This window comes from Acipenser ruthenus, chromosome 36, assembly GCF_902713425.1.
Source record: "Acipenser ruthenus chromosome 36, fAciRut3.2 maternal haplotype, whole genome shotgun sequence".
In the NCBI taxonomy this organism is placed as follows: domain Eukaryota; kingdom Metazoa; phylum Chordata; class Actinopteri; order Acipenseriformes; family Acipenseridae; genus Acipenser; species Acipenser ruthenus.
The window spans coordinates 205896-226048 of record NC_081224.1 but is presented as its reverse complement, the minus strand read 5'-3'; the positions used below and the strand labels follow the sequence as shown (position 1 = coordinate 226048).

At 43.6% G+C, this 20153-nt stretch overlaps 1 protein-coding gene across 14 annotated transcripts in view; it reads right to left on the bottom strand.

Moving 5' to 3' along the window:
• Positions 1–3378: 3378 nt before the first annotated feature.
• Positions 3379–20153, bottom strand: part of LOC117971988 (voltage-dependent P/Q-type calcium channel subunit alpha-1A-like) — a 140704-nt gene continuing 123929 nt past the window's right edge. For 5 of the 14 annotated variants that reach the window (XM_059007966.1, XM_059007969.1, XM_059007964.1 and 2 more), the window contains 5 exons: positions 19397–19414; positions 18904–18939; positions 15219–15411; positions 13873–14111; positions 3379–12138 (listed from right to left, as the gene is read on the bottom strand). In XM_059007966.1, coding sequence (XP_058863949.1) covers positions 11479–12138; positions 13873–14111; positions 15219–15411; positions 18904–18939; positions 19397–19414 — 1146 coding nt within the window. In that variant the 3' untranslated portion in view covers positions 3379–11478. The remainder of the gene's footprint in view (positions 12139–13872; positions 14112–15218; positions 15412–18903; positions 18940–19396; positions 19415–20153) is intronic. The other 9 variants (XM_059007968.1, XM_059007973.1, XM_059007976.1 and 6 more) reach the window with 4 other exon arrangements.

Here is a 20153-nt window from a genome sequence, read left to right as displayed (position 1 = left end):
GTTGATAATGATGCTGTCTGTAGTGAAGGGAGTACAGTTGATAATGATGTTGTCTGTAGTGAAGGGAGTACAGTTGATAATGATGCTGTCTGTAGTGAAGGGAGTACAGTTGATAATGATGCTGTCTGTAGTGAAGGGAGTACAGTTGATAATGATGCTGTCTGTAGTGAAGGGAGTACAGTTGATAATGATGCTGTCTGTAGTGAAGGGAGTACAGTTGATAATGATGCTGTCTGTAGTGAAGGGAGTACAGTTGATAATGATGTTGTCTGTAGTGAAGGGAGTACAGTTGATAATGATGCTGTCTGTAGTGAAGGGAGTACAGTTGATAATGATGTTGTCTGTAGTGAAGGGAGTACAGTTGATAATGATGCTGTCTGTAGTGAAGGGAGTACAGTTGATAATGATGCTGTCTGTAGTGAAGGGAGTACAGTTGATAATGATGCTGTCTGTAGTGAAGGGAGTACAGTTGATAATGATGTTGTCTGTAGTGAAGGGAATACAGTTGATAATGATGCTGTCTGTAGTGAAGGGAGTACAGTTGATAATGATGCTGTCTGTAGTGAAGGGAGTACAGTTGATAATGATGCTGTCTGTAGTGAAGGGAATACAGTTGATAATGATGCTGTCTGTAGTGAAGGGAGTACAGTTGATAATGATGCTGTCTGTAGTGAAGGGAGTACAGTTGATAATGATGTTGTCTGTAGTGAAGGGAGTACAGTTGATAATGATGCTGTCTGTAGTGAAGGGAGTACAGTTGATAATGATGCTGTCTGTAGTGAAGGGAGTACAGTTGATAATGATGCTGTCTGTAGTGAAGGGAGTACAGTTGATAAAAACCTGACTGTGGAGACAGATGGGGGGCGGCAGGAGGAGGAGGAGGAGGAGGAGGAGGAGGAGGAGGAGGAGGAGGGGGGGGGGGCGGTTCTCCCCTCCTTCACATTCCTTTACTCCAGGGGTGCGTTGCACATCCCAAAGTGTCCATAGTGCAGATCTGAGGTCAATTATAAATGTGATTGTGCAATTTGTAATTAATTGCAGTTACAGTGTAATTGTAATTGTAGTTGAACCTTGGCACACCTGTGTAATTATAAGTGATAGATTACAGTTCAATCACACATTTGTGATTCCATCATTACTCTTGTATTTTCAACTACTTTTAGGGACCCATTTATTTAAAAATAAATACATAACTGATATAGTATGTTTCTGTAAATTATTTATTTATTTATTTATTTATTTTAATTTAGTCGTTGCCAATGGTTTTTTACCCCGGTTTTCGCCCCAATTTGGAATGCCCAATTATTATTTTTTATCCCGGTTCACCGCTGAAACCCCCCTGGCGACTCGGGAAACTGAGGCTGACACACGAGTCCTCAGAAACGTGTTCCTGCCAATCCGTCTTTTATAAATTATAATTGACCCCATGTCTGCCACCAGGATATAGTGGAAGTGCTTTTCACACTGTAGAACTTCACACATGCTTGGAGAATGTTGGAACCAATATTGCTGTGCTTGTGGTAAGGGCATTGTGTATCATTGAGTGCAGATGTACAGTAGGGCATGCTGAGTGAAGGTGTTTGCTGTGCTTGTGGTAAGGGCATTGTGTATCATTGAGAGTAGATGTACAGTAGGGCATGCTGAGTGAAGGTGTTTGCTGTGCTTGTGGTAAGGGCATTGTGTATCATTGAGTGCATATGTACAGTAGGGCATGCTGAGTGAAGGTGTTTGCTGTGCTTGTGGTAAGGGCATTGTGTATCATTGAGAGTAGATGTACAGTAGGGCATGCTGAGTGAAGGTGTTTGCTGTGCTTGTGGTAAGGGCATTGTGTATCATTGAGTGCATATGTACAGTAGGGCATGCTGAGTGAAGGTGTTTGCTGTGCTTGTGGTAAGGGCATTGTGTATCATTGAGAGTAGATGTACAGTAGGGCATGCTGAGTGAAGGTGTTTGCTGTGCTTGTGGTAAGGGCATTGTGTATCATTGAGAGTAGATGTACAGTAGGGCATGCTGAGTGAAGGTGTTTGCTGTGCTTGTGGTAAGGGCGTTGTGTATCATTGAGAGTAGATGTACAGTAGGGCATGCTGAGTGAAGGTGTTTGCTGTGCTTGTGGTAAGGGCATTGTGTATCATTGAGAGTAGATGTACAGTAGGGCATGCTGAGTGAAGGTATTTGTATCAGCAGGTAGGGATGACTCATTCTACTGTCACCTGAGCACAGAAGGAGTTTCCACTGGAACCAGATCTTTTTTAAAGGGGCCAAAAATGTCTGTTTATCTCACTAGTCTGTTCCAAGAATTTAACTGTGTTTATTCCTTAAGACATGTTGGTGATACTGAATGTTTTAAAACACCAACAGTGTACTATTGGAAGTGAAGAACTTAGATCCACAGTGTCTCATTTTTAAGAGATTGCTTTATTATGCTTTACCATACCTCTCTGTGCTTTACAATGCTTCCCTATGCTTTACCAGACTCTCTGTGCTTTACAATGCTTCCCTATGCTTTACCAGACCTCTCTGTGCTTTACAATGCTTCCCTATGCTTTACCATACCTCTCTGTGCTTTACAATGCTTCCCTATGCTTTACCAGACCTCTCTGTGCTTTACAATGCTTCCCTATGCTTTACCAGACCTCTCTGTGCTTTACAATGCTTCCCTATGCTTTACCAGACCTCTCTGTGCTTTACAATGCTTCCCTATGCTATACCATGCTTTTACCGTGCTTTTGTACAGTGTGCTGTGCTTTTAATGTGAAATCTATAGTACTCAGGGGGCAGATTGATGCATGCAGAGGTTCCGGGCAGAGAGGCGATGTGAAATTCCTGAGCTGTGTGTTGATACCTTACACACACGCATACACACACACGCTCTTTCTCACACTCTCTCTGGCAGCCATGCGGTGACAGGAAACAGGAAGTGAAGCAGGCCTGTGGAATGTACAAGCCAAGGTTATTTTTAGAAGCGGAGGAATGTTGAGAACGCAGCCACAGGCCCATCCGGCCAGCTGGGGAAGGAAAGGTGGGGATGTGGTGCAATACCACTGAGTAACAATACCACTGCAGGGCTCTGCTTATTAATAGAGTCAAGTCTTGTGACTGGGGAGGGGAACACTCCCACTGCATTGCAATCAAGGCTTTTACATTTTCTTTAGCCAAAATGCTACTGGGTTATTTACATAAGCTACCAATTATTTTTATTTATTTATTTTTGTTATCAATTTTCAAACAAATTTGGCTCCACAAATATTGATTTATCCTTTAAAAAAGTTTTACCAAAGTAAAAGCACAGCAAAGTGTTATAATTATAATTGACCCCAGGTCTACTGACCAGCAGAACAGCAGCAACAGACAGAGAGGCAAGAGACTGCAGACAGGTGCCATGTGCATACTCTCGGATTTTATTCAGGTTTCTTAGGAAGATTCTGTTTGGGATTACAAAATGCACTGGTAGAAACAGCAGAGCGATAGAGAAGTCGTAGCCAGAGTATCGGTACATCAGAATCAGGCATCTCCGTTCCAACTTCACATTAGGGTTTATTTTGTAGTGTTTTGAAACTTGTTGACATCTTGTAGTTTGAACCATTTCAATAACAGTTATGTATATAAATATCTCAAACAAACTTCCATTAATTTACCAAAGGTTTTTTTTGTTTTAAATAGAAGAAAAAAAAGAAACACATTGCCTTAAAAACATCTATATATATTTTTTTCTTTTCCTGATGACATTATAACCCATATAGTGGCATGCACATTGCACATGCAGTTTGTAAGTAAATACTTTTCTGTATTTTTATTTTTTTTAATTCCATGACGGCTCCTACTTTTTTATTTTTATTTTTTATTTTTTTTTAAATGTAAAAATCTGCATGTTCCAGGCCAGCAAGAAAACTGTCGACTGGACGGTGAAGAGACATTCTGAAGTCCTCGCACACGGACAACTGCCATTGTTCTGAAACTGAAGAATAGCCCCCCCAAAAATACATACATAAATAAATAAATACTAACCAAATAATACAGAGGCCTCTTAAAAAACAACTGTAGCTTTACATCTCGTGCAACTGTTTCCATTTTTGTATATAATTTTAAATGTGCACAGCATTGTCAAACTCGACTAAAGACTGTTTTTCAAGGATTGCTGGACTGGAGAGGGGGACATCAGTATTATTAATGATGATGTGATGCTAGTGTAATACATTGCTTTCATATACATGTAACGGATGTTGTAACCTGATAAAAGACCAGAAGGTGTGCTCTGTTGCTTTTGCGTGGATCGGTTGGTTACAAACTCCAGGGTTAGGGTGGACGTTTTGCAAAGGCAGAGCAAAGCATTTCCTCATGCATCAGGAGTTCATTTTAGTGCTGCTTGGTACAGCAACTTGATACACTTTAAAGACACTCTGAATGTGTTTTTGTTTATACTGGCTTGGCAGATTAATGAAATTGAAAAACAGTCTCCAGCCCTCTGAGACCCCGCTGAACAGTTTCTCCCACAGATGCTCTAAACCCCCACGAGGGGCTAGCATGGGACAGCACACAGAAGGGAACACAAGCCAATTCTTAGACCAGGAGGCCAAGATATAGATCCTCATTGTAATAAACGTTTGTCTTAATTCTGATCTTGTGCAGTCACCCTCGGTCTGGCAGTGGCAGCCAGTTTAAACTGCTGAGAAAGAAGAGAGATGTCGTGTGTATACATGTGTTTGTTTTTAAAAGGAGATTTGTTTTTGCCATGTTATTGTGGTAACAGATTTTTTTTTTTTTTTTTTTTTTTTTACTGTTTCTAGCATTTACAGCTGCCATGATATTATTTATTGCTGACATGCTCTTGTTTCCTCTATACCGGGATTTGCAACTGTTTTATAAACCTTTCTTTAGTATTTATGTATTCTTATTGGTTTTATTTTTGTATTTTGTATTTTTAGGTTTGGGTTTGAGAGTAGGGGCCTGGCTGGGAGGGCAGTACGATGCAAGAGCTGGACAGTCATTGGCTTGGCTCCCTCATGATGAGAGCAGGTAAGCACATTGAGAGATGTGGCCAGGGCAGGACAAGGCAATCCTGGCACTCCCACATTGTACTGTATTAGAACACATAACATCAGAACGCATTCATCAGCATGTCGTACAAATCATTAACAGTGAAAACAACAAACTGGCAAAGCAAATCAGTCTGGATTAGAAAAACAAAAACCATGGAACTGTCCCATTTGATTTCAGGGTGAAACCGAACCTAAAGCGGGCAGGAGGAGGTTTAGAGCATGGTAAATATACCAAATGTGCCAAAAACAATCAAAGGTTTGCAGAGCAACTGGAGGCTGCTGAATACATTCTGAGCACTAGCCCTGATGGTACTACTGCTAAACAAAGCTGCCAGCGCAGCAACTTTGAGAAGCGGCAGTTACAATCTGGGGACTGCTAGTAGTGCTGCAGTCCCTATTAAAACAGCGCTGTATAATACATTTAGATAAAGAAATTCAATAGAATTCACATGCCGCCAGAGACAGTCTAATCTGTAGTTAGTTTAAACCAAATCACTTGGCTGTTTACAATAGTAAGGCATCAATCCAGACAGAGAGGGAAGAGAGAGCCGATTTAGTTCTGCTGAAGAGCGGACTCCCTTTGCATTGCTTTGAATCATTCCAGGTTTTAATCTGAGCCCCACTATGCCGGCAGGAACCACTTACCTTTAAAATCTTACTGCATCCACCTGTTACCTGAAATCCCAGTTTTAGGGCTGGAAACTTACACAAGCCCTGCACCCAGTCCTGGGTTTCAGAACTATTTGAATTATTGAAATGACCAGCTGCCCAGGAATTTGCACAATCAGGCCCCTGCTGAAAGTACTCTGAATTAACTGATCACACTTGAATAAGTCTCACCTGTGTCTGTAGGTTGACTATCAGGAGTTGTTCATGCAGCTATAAGGGAAGGAGCAATATGTTTAACAGGGGTTGCTCAAACTCCTGGCTACTGAATCATTTCAATAATATACTTAATGTATGGTAGTTCTGAAACCCAGGACTAGGTGCTGGGCTAGTGTGAGTTTCTAACCCTGCAGTTTCACTGAGCGGTCTGTTGAGTGCGAGGCGTGTCATGCAAGCGGGGTTCTGATCCCCTTCACACCAAGTTCACACGCTTGTCAGGGGGTCCAAAAGGGAGGATAATTGCTCTGGCCCAGTTTCACCTCAGTGGCCCCTCCTGGTCAGAGACTAGCCGCGCTGGGCCTCACCTGCCGGGGTCTGTTGATTTGTTTGCTCTTTAGGCCTCCTGAACAGTACAGGGGGTTACAGCTGTGACGCGACACTTCAGATTGGAAATAATAAACAAAACTTGATGTTGTTTGTTAGTGCGCTTATGAAATGTGCGAATGGGGGCTGCTACTGCCCAGGGGAGACCAGGCTGTGCAAACACAATGGTGTCATGTATTAACCCTTTCATGCATTCATTATTGAAAAGAGCTGACAAAAAACATTTGAAGTATTTTTGGACACATGATAAATATGTTTTTTCATTGACATTTGTTTCCCATTTTTGAGGTCATCATGCATTTGCATGTTCCATATGTCTCCATATAAAGACTGGAAGAGAAAGGGTTAAATACACTCAGGCGTCTCTTATTTGGCTGTTTGGTTCACATTAAAACCTGGAACAGCTCAAACAGATATGCAGTGGGGATGTAATGGGGATTTATTTACCATTCCTGCAGAGGTGGGGTGGGGGTGAGTCTTACTAGAGGCAGTACAACACAGAAGCCACAGGGTTACATTGTCAGTGTCTAGCGCCTTGGGTCGGCTACTGAAAGATTAAATCTGATGAACCGATTAGTGATACTTCACTCACATAATAGGTATCCCGATACAGAGGGTATGCATGACTCCTTGTCTAGTTTTAAGATTTGCCATTAAACAGAATTGTCACAAAGGATCATTTAATCTTATTAAAAATCATAGAGAGTATTCTTTTGGGACTGTGACCATCTTTATTCTCATATTTATCTTATATGTTGTCAATTGAAAAACCAAAAGACAGCTACAAAGAAACAAACAATTTTTGACTGTGAGACTAAGGTCACTATTGTACATGAGAACTCGATCTGTTAAAAAAAAAAAAAGATTGATTGGCAGTCTGGAGAATTTGAGCATATATATATATATATATATTGCCCATTAACTAGTGTCAGACAGCTGACCTGTTGCACCTTCTATTCACTGGCAATGGGAGACCTCTAGTGGCTATAGTGGCTACATATCTGAACACATATATATTAAAATTCTGTAATCTCTGCCAAAACTCACACATGAATGGTTCTGCCGCCCTGTTGTGTGTCAGTGTGTGCCTCTTAAAACCACATTGTGGGGTCCTTGCTGGTTTAAGTCAATGCTTTTTAAATTGGTTTTAAATGTGTTAAAAGCATACATATAAATAACTATGTGTGTGTTTGTGTGTGAGAAACATCTTTGAATGCTAGACCTGGAGTAGGCGCCAAATGCTGTGAACTTGATTTCAAGATATGGGAATTCACAGAAAAAAAAGCAAACAAACATGCCCACAAGGGAGAAAAGAAGGGTTATGTATGAAGCAGAATACATGAAGCGGTTTAAAGGACAGCGCAGAATGGAGTGAGGGGCGCGGGAGAATGGAACCGGCTCACAAGGGAGACAGACACACCCCTGCCTCTGGTTCACTGCCTGTCCCAGGTATAGCTGAGCTGGCCGGTCTGGGTGAAACACCCTCCAGCTACACCTCACCCAGAGCGGCCAGCTCAGCTATACCTGGGACAGGCAGTGGAAACACCCTCCAGCTACACCTCGCCCAGAGCGGCCAGCTCAGCTATACCTGGGACAGGCAGTGGAAACGAGGCAGACAGGCATGTTTAACTACACCTCGCCCAGACCGTGACTTTACCAAGCAATAGAGAGTGTATACTGCGAGGGGTACTGAACATTTTTGGCATTGGATTATGTAACAGGATGCATGACTATTTTGGCAGCAGAATTCAGAATGTTCTAATAAAGCCCTTTTTGAAACAGAGGATCTGTCTGCAGTTAGACAGATAGTACCGTTTTATCGCTACAGTATAGACGCCCGCGAGGTTTCTCCCTCCTTATCCAAGGCAGAACTGTCTCAGGGAGGCCGTGTTATAGACAAGTTCTCGGACACACAACGCAATATCATCATGGCAATGCAGACGTCTCGAGACGTTGTATAATAGACATCCAGGTTAAAGTAACGCATGGCCGTTGTAACAAACAGAGCAAACAAATGCACTTTTATAACTCAGTTCCAAATCATGTTTTTTTTGTTCATGCTGATATGTTTTTAATAATATAGAATATTTTAAAGAATAAACTGAACCCATCGTGATAATAATAATTAATTCTAGTAATAATAGTAATAATAATCAAGTACTTTTCTCACCTCAGAACCAAGATGTTAAATGGCACTTGGCTACAGGAGAAACTGGTTTGTCTGAGGCAGATCTAATAGTAGCAGGGGCTGTAGAGCCGATTTATGAAATCACATTCCTCTGTTCACCTGGTTGGCTGCAGCTTCCTTATAGGCTACAACACAATGCCGATTTTATGGGAGCCACAAGAGGGCTGTTTCTAACCCTCTATGCTTTAATGCACAAGGGAAAGGGGGTGGGGGGTGACACAGAACAGAAGTTGGAATAGCACTCTCCATGGTTTATAAAACCAAGCAGGTTACGGAACTGGGAGTATAGATTCCCCGTCTCTCAGATTATTAATACTCAGTACTGGCCTTTCATCCAAACCACAATGGTGTCCATTTCATTAACACCTCTTCTGTTCTATGGGCCCTGGCACACTCTGGCACCAGCAGGAATGGGCTGAGTTAAGAATTAAACTTTTGTGTTTGAAGCCTTATTTTTTGTTTTCTGGTGCACCTCTGATCTTTTGGCACTGGAATTCAGAATTTCAGAAGTTCGCTCTTTGCAGACACTGCCATTTTTAAGACAAACAGAAAGACAAGTGCAACCCCCACCCACTCCTAAAACAAGACTTTTGTAGCCTCTGCTCGCCCCCCCCACCTCCCCAGCATTCAGAGTTTTGCACGACAAAGCACTTCAGCAGAAGAGACCCCTCACTGTCAAGAAATCCAATAAACGATCGCTTCACTGACTTTCATTTCCTATTGAATTACTTCAAAAGCATGTCAACACAAAGCATCCAGTGCCTCTGCGTGCGTGCATTTGGCCTGGTGTTTTAACAAACTCTTTATTATAGGGTAATACGTCATAACTAAGGAGCAATACTTGCATATTAACAATAAAGATTTTAGCATCTTTGTGAATGTGTGACAGTGTACTAACAGAGTGCTGTGAAAATCAGGGACGGCAGTGGTCTTATCTCAGACTGTTTTGGGGGTTTCTGCGTGCATGTGTGGTTTAATACTTCAGGTTTCATGCTTGAACAAACCCTGTGCATTCAGACCAGTCCAGCGAGATGCTGAGGACCTCAAACCTGCCTCCTTACAGTAAATCCTTACTCTTACCTCTGGGAACGCAAGTGCTGAGTGTGCTCTCTGAATGGAGGGAGGAAGGGAGACAGACAGCCAGCCAGACAGACAGACACAGAGGTGTAATACACAATGGGGGTTTATGATATTACCCAAGCATGCCCAGTGTAGCAGAGCATTGTGGAGATATAGTCAATCGCCATGACAGAAATAATCTAGAATACAATACAAGATTTGTTGGGTAGTTTGTTTTTGTTTTTCTTACAAAATAAAAAGGTGTTGACCCCCTACCCCGACTCTACAGGGCAATGAAGCTTCATCGCTGAAACTAGACTGCCCTGAGCAAACACCCCACAGTTCCACAATGCGCTTCTCACACTGAGCTGCCAGACAGCATATGAAACCCGCAACACAATCGACAGCACAAGGGATACATTCCATTCTTGATATGATCAGCCTATTACATAAAGAAAATATAATAAAATGGACAGACAGCTTCATTTCAAAGTGTGGTTAAAAAAAAATAGATAAATCTACACAGATTTCTTTTTTTTTTTTGTATTCTAAATTTGAAGAAGTTCTCTTTATCCAGCAGGGAAATTGTGAAGCTTTTGGTTATGTTTGTTTTGTTAATATCGATAAATATTAATATTCCCCTCCAAAACTGGAATCCTCTGCTCTTGAATCTGTATTGTATTCATAAAAATATATAAAAGAGTTCATTTAGGAAAGGGCCTGTTTTCTTGGATGCAGTTTGGGACCCTCTTCAGAAAATGAAATAACTTTATCATGCACATTTCCAAATAAAATAGATCATGAAAGATGGATTTAAATAAGAAGGGGCTCCAGTCACTATCTCACGATCTACTGTAAATGTCTCTCTGCTTGCATGCCTCCAGCGGGACAATAACAAAAAAATACATAAATAAAATAACATCTTCAGTCTTTCCGAGCAGAGAAAGAGAACTTCGGCAGAGATAAGCAGTTCATTTTCCCCTCACAGAATTTTCTTGTTTCTTCATGCAGGATTCCACTGTAATTTACTCTAAAAGTTCAAACAATACTGAAAGGGTGCAACAGAATTATCAAGCGGGCAAATGTTTTGAAGAAGAGGAAGAAGTAGAAGAAAAACTATGAAATACTGTTTGTTTTTTTAACTTTTCTTTCCCAGTTCCTCGTCGTAGCAGGCAACAGTAGAAAGGGTTTTTGAATGTGAACTCCACAAAGTGTCTCGGTGTTGTTGCGTGTGAGTCCTCGATTCCCACACACACACACACACACACACACACACAGACACACAGACACACTCCCGAGTTAGTGGCTCACTCAGTCACAATACCAATCTTCAAGATAGCATCATTATTAATAACAAGGTAAACGCAGATGATAAAACTCATCAATATACGCAAACTTGTATTTGTTTTTTTTTTTTTTTTGCCCTAAAAGAAGTTCATTAAGCAGTTCAGGTTTGAAAGAAGTGGTTGTTCCTTTGTATTTTTTACTTTCAGAGGCATAGTAGCTAGACGTTTGCTGAAGGGTTATTTTTTATTTGGGGTGAGGGGGGTCTGAAGTGGACCCCTCAGTGCTTCAGGTACGCTGAGTTTAACCCTTTATATACATGCTTAAAAAAACACCCTCTCCCCACAAAAAACAACAACAAAAACAGCAGCTGCTCACCCCATTTTCCCCCCAATCCAAAAAACCAAACAGGGTAGCAGAACAAAAAAAAAAAAAAAAAACTTCCCCCACTTTCTTCCTTTTCATAGCTTGGCAAATTTAGAATTTCTTATTCTGTTGTTGTTTTTTTAAATTGTAGTTATTATTAATAATATATATTTTTCTCTCTTTCTCTCTCTCTCTCTCTCTCTCTCTCTCTCTCTCTCTCTCTCTCTCTATATATATATGTGTGTGTATTATTTTTTCTCTTTCTTATTTGTTTTTTCTTCAGTTTTTTTCTGTTTAAAAAAAACAAACAAAAAAAACCCCAACCCAAGTGTGAGGCTAGCACCAGTCGTCCTCGTCTGTTTCACTGTAGGGTTCATGCAGGCCCTTCCTGGCACCTCTGAGCTGCTGCTGCTGCTGGGGTGGCGGCGGGGGCTTCCCTTGCTGTCCCTGTTGATGGTGGTGGTGGTGGGGGGAGGAGGAGGAGTAATACCCGTTGGGGACCCGCCTGGGGGGGCCAGCAGGGTGCCGGGAGGCGGGGGGTGAGCCGTGCCCCCGGCGGGCAGTCCTGGGAGAGTGGCTGGGCGCCTCCTGGAAGGCCAACGGGTCCTCCTCCTCAGAGCCGGAGCGCTGGTAATAGCAGCCGTCGTCCGCGTCGTGCTCCTCCTGCTGAGACATGTGCGAGCTGGCCGTGGACCACCGGCTGCCGGGGACGTTCCTGTGCGCCCTCGGGGACTGGCTGTTCCGGGGCGGGGAGCGGTGGCGGTGGAGGTGCTCAGGAGGAGGGGGGGAGAAGCGGCGAGGGGCCGGGGTGGGGACCCTGCCGGACTGCGAGTGGGGGCCGCCGGGGGGCGCGTTCATGGCTTTGCGGACCACGGGGGAATAGGTGACGTGGGGCCGGGGAGTGGCGGGGGTCTGCGGGAGCTGTCTCCGGCCGCGGCGCGGGGTGCTGGTGCCGGACGTTGAAGGGACCGGGCTCCCACTCACCGAACTACTGCCCTACATGAAAATTGAAACAAAGCAAATCAAAAAACACAACAAAATTAACAACAAAAGGAGGAGGAGAAGAAACAACACAGAGACAGAATAATAATAGTAAGAAGAAGAAGAGAATGAGGATAAGAAGAAGAAAAGAGAAGAATGAAAAAAACAAACAAAAAAAACAAAACAAACGACACCCAGAAATTATAAAATGAAAGCAAATAAAACACCAGAGAGGATGGAACATAAAGAGAAGCAACATTTACACCAAGAAAAGACAAAAAAAAGTAAAAGAAAAAAAAAGAAAAAAAAGAGAAATTGATTTCTGTAAGTTTTGGGGTTTTAAACAGCAGATTTTTGCACTTAAACTTTAGTTAAACTTCTTTGCAACAGAGAGAGGAACGAAAAGAGAAACAAAGGAAAGCATTGCATTGAGTGGAACGTAAAGGCTTGGTGGCGCTTGTGAGGAAGCATTTTATAACCTGTAACATGAGATACTGGAGAGCTGCCACCATCACTGCACATATAATAATAATAATCGAGAATAAGCAACCGTTTTACCTGAATAAAAACATCAAAGACACACGCACACACACACACATACATAATTTTAAAAAAGAAAACTGAAAACCGACAGCCCTGTTTCAGTGATCTGGGTGTGTAGAGAGTCCCAGGTGTACAAGAGGTGATGAAACTAGAGGCCAGTCAGTGTTCACCATGTTCAGTCCATGATGCAGAGTCTCTACTCTAGAAACCTGATTGAAACCTACAGATTGAAGAGCTTATGAAACTGCTTCCAAGCGTTTAACTCCAGCCGCTCTACAGCTCAGTACACAATGCTGGCTTGGGGTTTCAGTCACAATGCCAGTTTTACTCCCTCCTATATTTTAGAAGCTTTGCTGCAGCAGATGAGGCACCCTGCGAGCAGACTGAGGCACAGAGTTTTGGTCCCACCACCCCCAGCCCCTTCACCACTGATAAATTGTTTCCAGCTACTTGAGTTTGCTGGAACAGTTTGAAACCAAGTAGTATTTGCTAATGAATGCAGTATATGACACTGTGCTGCTTGCGGTAGTAGTACTAAAAGTACAGTTGTAATTACTAGAACAGTTTTTTAGTAGAATTTTCTTATGTCTTATTTGCACAACAGGAAGGAGTGACTCCTAAGTTATGTAGCCGACGGTTTGTATTGGTTAGTAAGATACGTTGGGTGATACACAGTCTTACTTTACCAAGACATCAGTTTTGATAGAGCACTGTAAAAGGTGTAGCAGAAGAAATGTTTTTGCGTGCTATTTTCTCCAAAGCAACTTACAGAGACTAGGTGGTGAACTATGCATCAACAACGGCTGCTGCGGAGTCACTTACAATAGGACCTCGGTTTTATGTCTCATCCGAGTAAGTGAACCGTTGGTGGGCTGAAGAAAGGGAATCATTTATTTATTTATTTTTTAATCTCTGAAGCATGTTTTGCTAGTGCCTGTGTGTTGCTGGAGTGTGTTTGAGTATTTAAGAATGTGTATTGGGCAACAGTCTGTGTATGTGTGTGTGTCTGTGTGAGTGTGTGTGGCAGTATGTTAGGATGTGTGTGTGTGGCAGTATGTTGTGTGCGAGTACAGGGGAGCAGTGTGAGTGTGTGTGTGTGTTTGTTTTTAATGGTGTGTGTGTGGCAGTTTTCTGTGTGTGAGTATAAGGAAGCAGTGTGTCTGTGTGTGGTGCAGTATGCAGCGGTTGTGTGTGTGTGAGGCCCACCTGTCTGTGAGGCATGCAGTCTCGGCCCTCGCTGGGGGAGCGTGACCACCGCCTGTCCCGTGTCCGCTGGCCCCCGTATTCCTGCCGCTCGGGGGTGTAGCGCTCCTTGTCTACGGAGCCGTGGTGGTGGTGGTGATGGTGGTGGTGCCTGCGGTCTTTCGGCCGGCCACGCTCCCGGTCCTTCTCCTTGGGGGGCAGGTCTCCAGACTGCGTGGTAGTGCTGAGGTCCGTGCCCAGCCCTGGAACAGCAAGCAGCTCCGTGAGCCACTCTGAAACACACCTCCCTCCCTCCCTCCCTCCCTCCCTCCCACTGCACTGACAACAAGCAGCACCAAGAATCAATCTATGAAACACACCTCCCTCCCTCCCTCCCACTGCACTGACAACTAGCAGCACCAAGAATCAATCTCTGAAACACACCTCCCTCCCTCCCTCCCACTGCACTGACAACAAGCAGCACCAAGAATCAATCTCTGAAACACACCTCCCTCCCTCCCTCCCACTGCACTGACAACAAGCAGCACCAAGAATCAATCTCTGAAACACACCTCCCTCCCTCCCTCCCACTGCACTGACAACAAGCAGCACCAAGAATCAGTCTCTGAAACACACCTCCCTCCCTCCCTCCCACTGCACTGACAACAAGCAGCACCAAGAATCAATCTCTGAAACACACCTCCCTCTCTCCCTCCCACTGCACTGACAACAAGCAGCACCAAGAATCAATCTCTGAAACACACCTCCCTCCCTCCCTCCCACTGCACTGACAACAAGCAGCACCAAGAATCAGTCTCTGAAACACACCTCCCTCCCTCCCTCCCACTGCACTGACAACAAGCAGCACCAAGAATCAGTCTCTGAAACACACCTCCCTCCCTCCCACTGCACTGACCACAAGCAGCACCAAGAATCAATCTCTGAAACACACCTCCCTCCCTCCCACTGCACTGACCACAAGCAGCACCAAGAATCAATCTCTGAAACACACCTCCCTCCCTCCCTCCCACTGCACTGACAACTAGCAGCACCAAGAATCAATCTCTGAAACACACCTCCCTCCCTCCCTCCCACTGCACTGACAACTAGCAGCACCAAGAATCAATCTCTGAAACACACCTCCCTCCCTCCCACTGCACTGACAACAAGCAGCACCAAGAATCAATCTCTGAAACACACCTCCCTCTCTCCCTCCCACTGCACTGACCACAAGCAGCACATAAAACATAGTGAAAGCCCTTATCAGCTCCCCTGAAGCCCCTACCAGCTCCTCTGAAGCCCATATCAGCTCCTCTGAAGCCCCTACCAACTCCTCTGTCAGCTCCCCTGACCCCCTGTGAGCTCCTCACCTGTGTCTGCGTCAGTGTAGCGGCTCAGTGACCTCTCAGAGGTGCGGTGGCCCCTCTCTCGGCGTCGGTGGTGCCGCTGGTTCTCCTCAGGAATGACGCGCTCCAGCGAGTAGTCGTCGAGCCGCACGCCCTTGGAGCGCCCGTGTCCCAGGCTGGAGGCGGAGCGCTTCATGGGGCTCTCGTCCGTGATCGTCTGCATGGAGACAGGGAGAGAGAACACACTCAGCTAGGGGGGACACCTCACACTGAAGGGAGGTGGGGGGGCAAACTGATATCAGGCTTTGTTTCAGTTTGTCTTGCATTGAATGTTTTTCTCCAAACTCCATAATGATGTTAGGAGCCTGAACTCAGGTATGTAAATACAACATCAATTACAGAGCAGTTTCACCCATTCCAGGTTTAAATTCAAGCTAGATTAGCCACAGCGTGTACAGGTAACAAGCTCAGGTGTCTCTTTATTAAATACATAGTAAAACCAGGAAGGGATCAAACTGCTATGCAGTGGGAGTTTTATTTCCATTCCTGTACATATGACATGAGACTAAAAACCACAAGGGTGCTTTCAACAAGCCTGTAGGCAGTAACCTGTTCAAGCACATTCCCTCCAAGCCCCTCAAATCAAGACTTTTAATTATTGAAAAAAACCCTTGAAAATGTCCTCTAAAACTAGTCGCTTTAAAAGCTGAATTTATGCATGCTTAAATATGATATATGCATGTTTAAATATGGTATATATATTTTGCAATATGATTTATGGATTTAAATATGATATATGCATGCTTAAATATGATATATGCATGTTTAAATATGGTATATATATTTTGCAATATGATATATGGATTTAAATATGATATATGCATGTTTAAACATGATAAATGTTTTTTTAAAATATATAAAACATTTTGAGGAGTCATAGATTAGGGTGTTTATTATAAAAAAAACACACCGACTCTGCTTTAGGTGTTAAATATACTGCAGAGTATCAGAGAATATAAATGAGATGTTTTACACTCTTGAATGTGTTTCTTTTGCTTGCACACTGGGGGTGGAGGGCAGGGTCCAGTGGAGGTCAACGTGGCATTGCAAACACAGGAGAGGCTCTGCCCTGTTGAAGCTGACTGCTTCAGCTGTACAATATCTACCCTGCCTACCTGCAGGGCTCAGTGTGTGTGGCTACTTTTTGAAATGGGCTGCCTTGCCCAATAACAGCAGTCACATACCCAACACTTTTCAATCCAGACATTTGGGTACAGGCATTTTAGGGTGGCGGGTATGAAAATGTGACACCCCACCAAGTAAGTGTTTAGCGTTCCTATCCTGTTACAGGCACTAGGTGTTTAAGGCTGGTCAATCACTTCCTTTCAGATTGAGGCACTTTACTATATGTTAAAAAAAACTGAAAAAAACAAATGTTGAGGCAGCAACTCTGACCTGTCTACCCTGCTGTCTGTCTGTATTCTCATTAACAAGGTGACAATCACAACTACATCACAGTATAACAAGGGGTCTCACACACTGCAGTCTAATAGCAACACAGCAGTTTACAGATTCTGTGTGTGCGTGTGTGTGTCTGACCTGATGCACCCAGTGTCTCGTTTGTCCCTGCCGAGATCAAAACTGGGCCATACCTGATTACTAAACTAAAAAATTCTACCATGTATACATTAGCTGTAAGTGATTCAGAGCTGCTGACTGTAATGTATTTGTATACAATGTGTTTCTTCTAATCAATACACTAGTGTGCACTGTGTTCCACCACAGGCATGCTACTGGTAGACTTGTAGTTTGCTGTAGGCTCTGGATTGTAAACTCTAAACCCACTAAAATAATCTTCCTTGTTGTTCCAGAGATTGCAAAAAAGACGTGCTGCCATCCTTGAAAAAGAGACTAGGTGAGTTTCTGCAAAAACCTTTTACCAGACTTTAACCAGAACATACTTGGTTTTGAGGATAGAGTTCAATATACTAAATATATTAAAAATAAATACAATTACTAACAGACAGCCGATCCAAGCCTTGCTTGTGCTTGGGTGAGGACCCTTGCAGAACTACAGAGAGATGGTTATAACTTACAACATCCGTTATATCTGAGGCAATAAGTCCTCTTCACTGTTAACCCTGTGCATTCCCAACATGCTGTTTAGGGCACAACAAGGCAATGCCTCGGTCACAAGCAGAGAGAGGAGAGGCAAGGCAGGGTGGTCATGCCCAGCATGCACAGTGCGTACATCCTACTCATTGCCTCTTACCTGTCTGCTTCTTCAACATCCTACAAGGTAACAAGCCTGCGCAATTCTCATGCCACGCATCTCTGCAGCAGTGTTTCTGTTTCACAAGGCAAAGCATCGCGTCCGGGGGCTTGGCTGCACCAGCTATGCGTAAATTTAAACTTTAGCTTCGTTATAGCGAAAGTCTTCACTAACTTTGTGTGTTTTGTAGGTTGGTGCAACCCTGCACATGGATGACTGACTGCATCTGGCTCCAGTAGACCATTCAGACCAAATTCTCTTAGTTTTACTGAAAGATCTAGGATAGATTGTGCTGTGTACTAGACTGAGAGCCTTACAGATTGGAAGATTATGATGGCAAGGTTGGAACCCAAAAACTGGAATCAACTATTAGGAAGGAAAAACAGGAACACTGCATCTTTTCAATCATCCTCACAACGATGCGGCAGGGACATGCAGGCAAGCCGAAGGGTCTGTTCAGTTGCTGGGTTAGTTCACCAGGGGCCAGTTTTTCAAAACATTTAATCTGGATAACAGTGATCCGGATTTTGTAATCCTATATTTTGTGATTGAAATTACTTTTACAAAACCAGATTTTGTAATTGTAATTATTTGAAAAGCCGGGTCAAAACAATCCGGATAAAAGTGTTCTCGATCACAAAATATAGGTTTACAAAATCCGGATCACTGTTATCCAGATTAAAAGTTTTGAAAAACTGGTTGACCTGTAATCTGGACGTGAAGTGTGTTTGAGTTTGGTTACAATGTCCTCTGAAAGGCCAGGGTTGCTGGGATACTATCCTCCACTAACCCACAATACAGTATGTTTCCGAGCTTGCTCTCAAACACGGTTGTGCTAATATGGGCAGGGCTTTAGTCTTCAGGAGGTTTTTTTTTTTACGACAATTAATTTTCATGACTGCAGAAACTAGCCCTGAAACTGTCCTGCTAACTGCAATTTGCCAGGGATAGATGGCAGCTGAACAGCCCAGCTCGCACACAGTTTAGCTCTAAATGATGCAAATGAGGCTTTAACAGAGACAAGAATTAAAATGTCTGAATACAGAGAGTGACAGAAAGAGAGAGACAGAAAGAGATAGCGAGACAGTCAGGCAGAGATGGGAGAGAGAGCAATAGAGAGATGGATGAAGGAGAGAGGAGAATGTTGCTGGGAGTCAACACTAAGCACAAGTAAAAATGGGCCCTCAAATGTGCTTCCTGAGTTCGAATACCACCTCACTGTCACATTTAAGGGAACATTCAGTGTTTAAAAAAAAGCACCAGAGGCAGAAGAAATCAGACTGGCAGAGCCACAGAAGACGAGAGACAGAGCAGAGAGTGAGAGAACGAAAATTGGAAGAGATGGTAAGAGAGGAACATAAAGCTTAGCAAGAGAGACAGAAAGAGGAGATGGAGAAAGAGAGAGATAGAGAAAGGAGACTGAGACAAGGTACATACACTGAGGTTATTTCCGCGGGGCCGCCCTTTTCTCCTCTGCCAACAGCCACACAAGAGGCGCACACACACCGAAGCAGGAGACAGAATCAGGGGGAGGGAGGGAGGAGAGAGGGGAGGGAAGGAGTGAGAGGGGAGGGAAGGGGTGAGGGGGAAGGAAGAGGTGAAGGGGGAGGGGAGAGGGCAGGACACGGTGGTGGGTGAAGTGTAAGGGAAGGACCAGAGAATAAGAAAAAAAAGAATCCAAAACAAAATGAGAGAAAACAGAACCAAACAAACAAACAGACAGACAGACAAACAGAATACACAGAGGCAGGTGTGGGGGGGAGAGGCGCCATGTGTAAAGAATTAGGATGGGGTGGTGTGGGGTGTGGTGTGGTGGGGATAAACCAAAAAAAGAAAGGAGGAGGAGAAGAGAAAGCAGAAGATATCCCAGTTAGACACCAAGCAGCAGTGAGAGAGCGCAGTCGCATCAATACCACAATTACACACTTACCCGGCCGCTAGGGAGATACTGGTGGGAGAAAGGCAGTGGTTACATATACAGCGCACATAGGAAGCAAAGACTTGAGACACTGAGAAGCACACTGAACTCACAAAACCCGCTGGATAAACAATGATGGAGTCAGTCAGCAGTGAAAATGTGCAGTTATTGTAGATCACTTCAGAGACCTGCTAGAGCACTATGCGTCTCAATGAAACAAACACCCAGCCCATCCCTGATCCCTCCCAGCGCGTCTCAATGAAACAAACTCCCAGAGGTGGCAACCCTAGCAGCTACACCAGTACTGACAGACAAACGGTTTAGTATGAAGGCTTATCAAAGCATCATAAAGGTAAATGCTTGAATGCTAAACTATATGCAAGATAAAGAGCTTTGTTTGCGTAGAACATTTCAGACACTTCAATAAGTCAAATCGCTTCATGTTAATACGAGCTGTGGATGAGTCTCTCACTGAATGTGTGTGTCAGGTGGGGTAAGCAGAGATGGACAGCTGATACAGATTCATAGTGAGCTGTTCCACATGCAGCCTGACATGAAACACTGAGCTTCTCTACTGCTACAATTACAGCTGGAGACTGCAGTGCTTATCCATCACTGGGACCTTGTGCAGCAAACTTCCGTATTCCTAAGCCGGTCTTGTCTTTTTTTAGGTTTTTTTTTTTGTTTTGATCGGGTCCAAATTTAAATTATTGTGTGGATTTATTTAAATTAAATTGTTTTATTATATATTTTTTAATTTTCTTCCCAG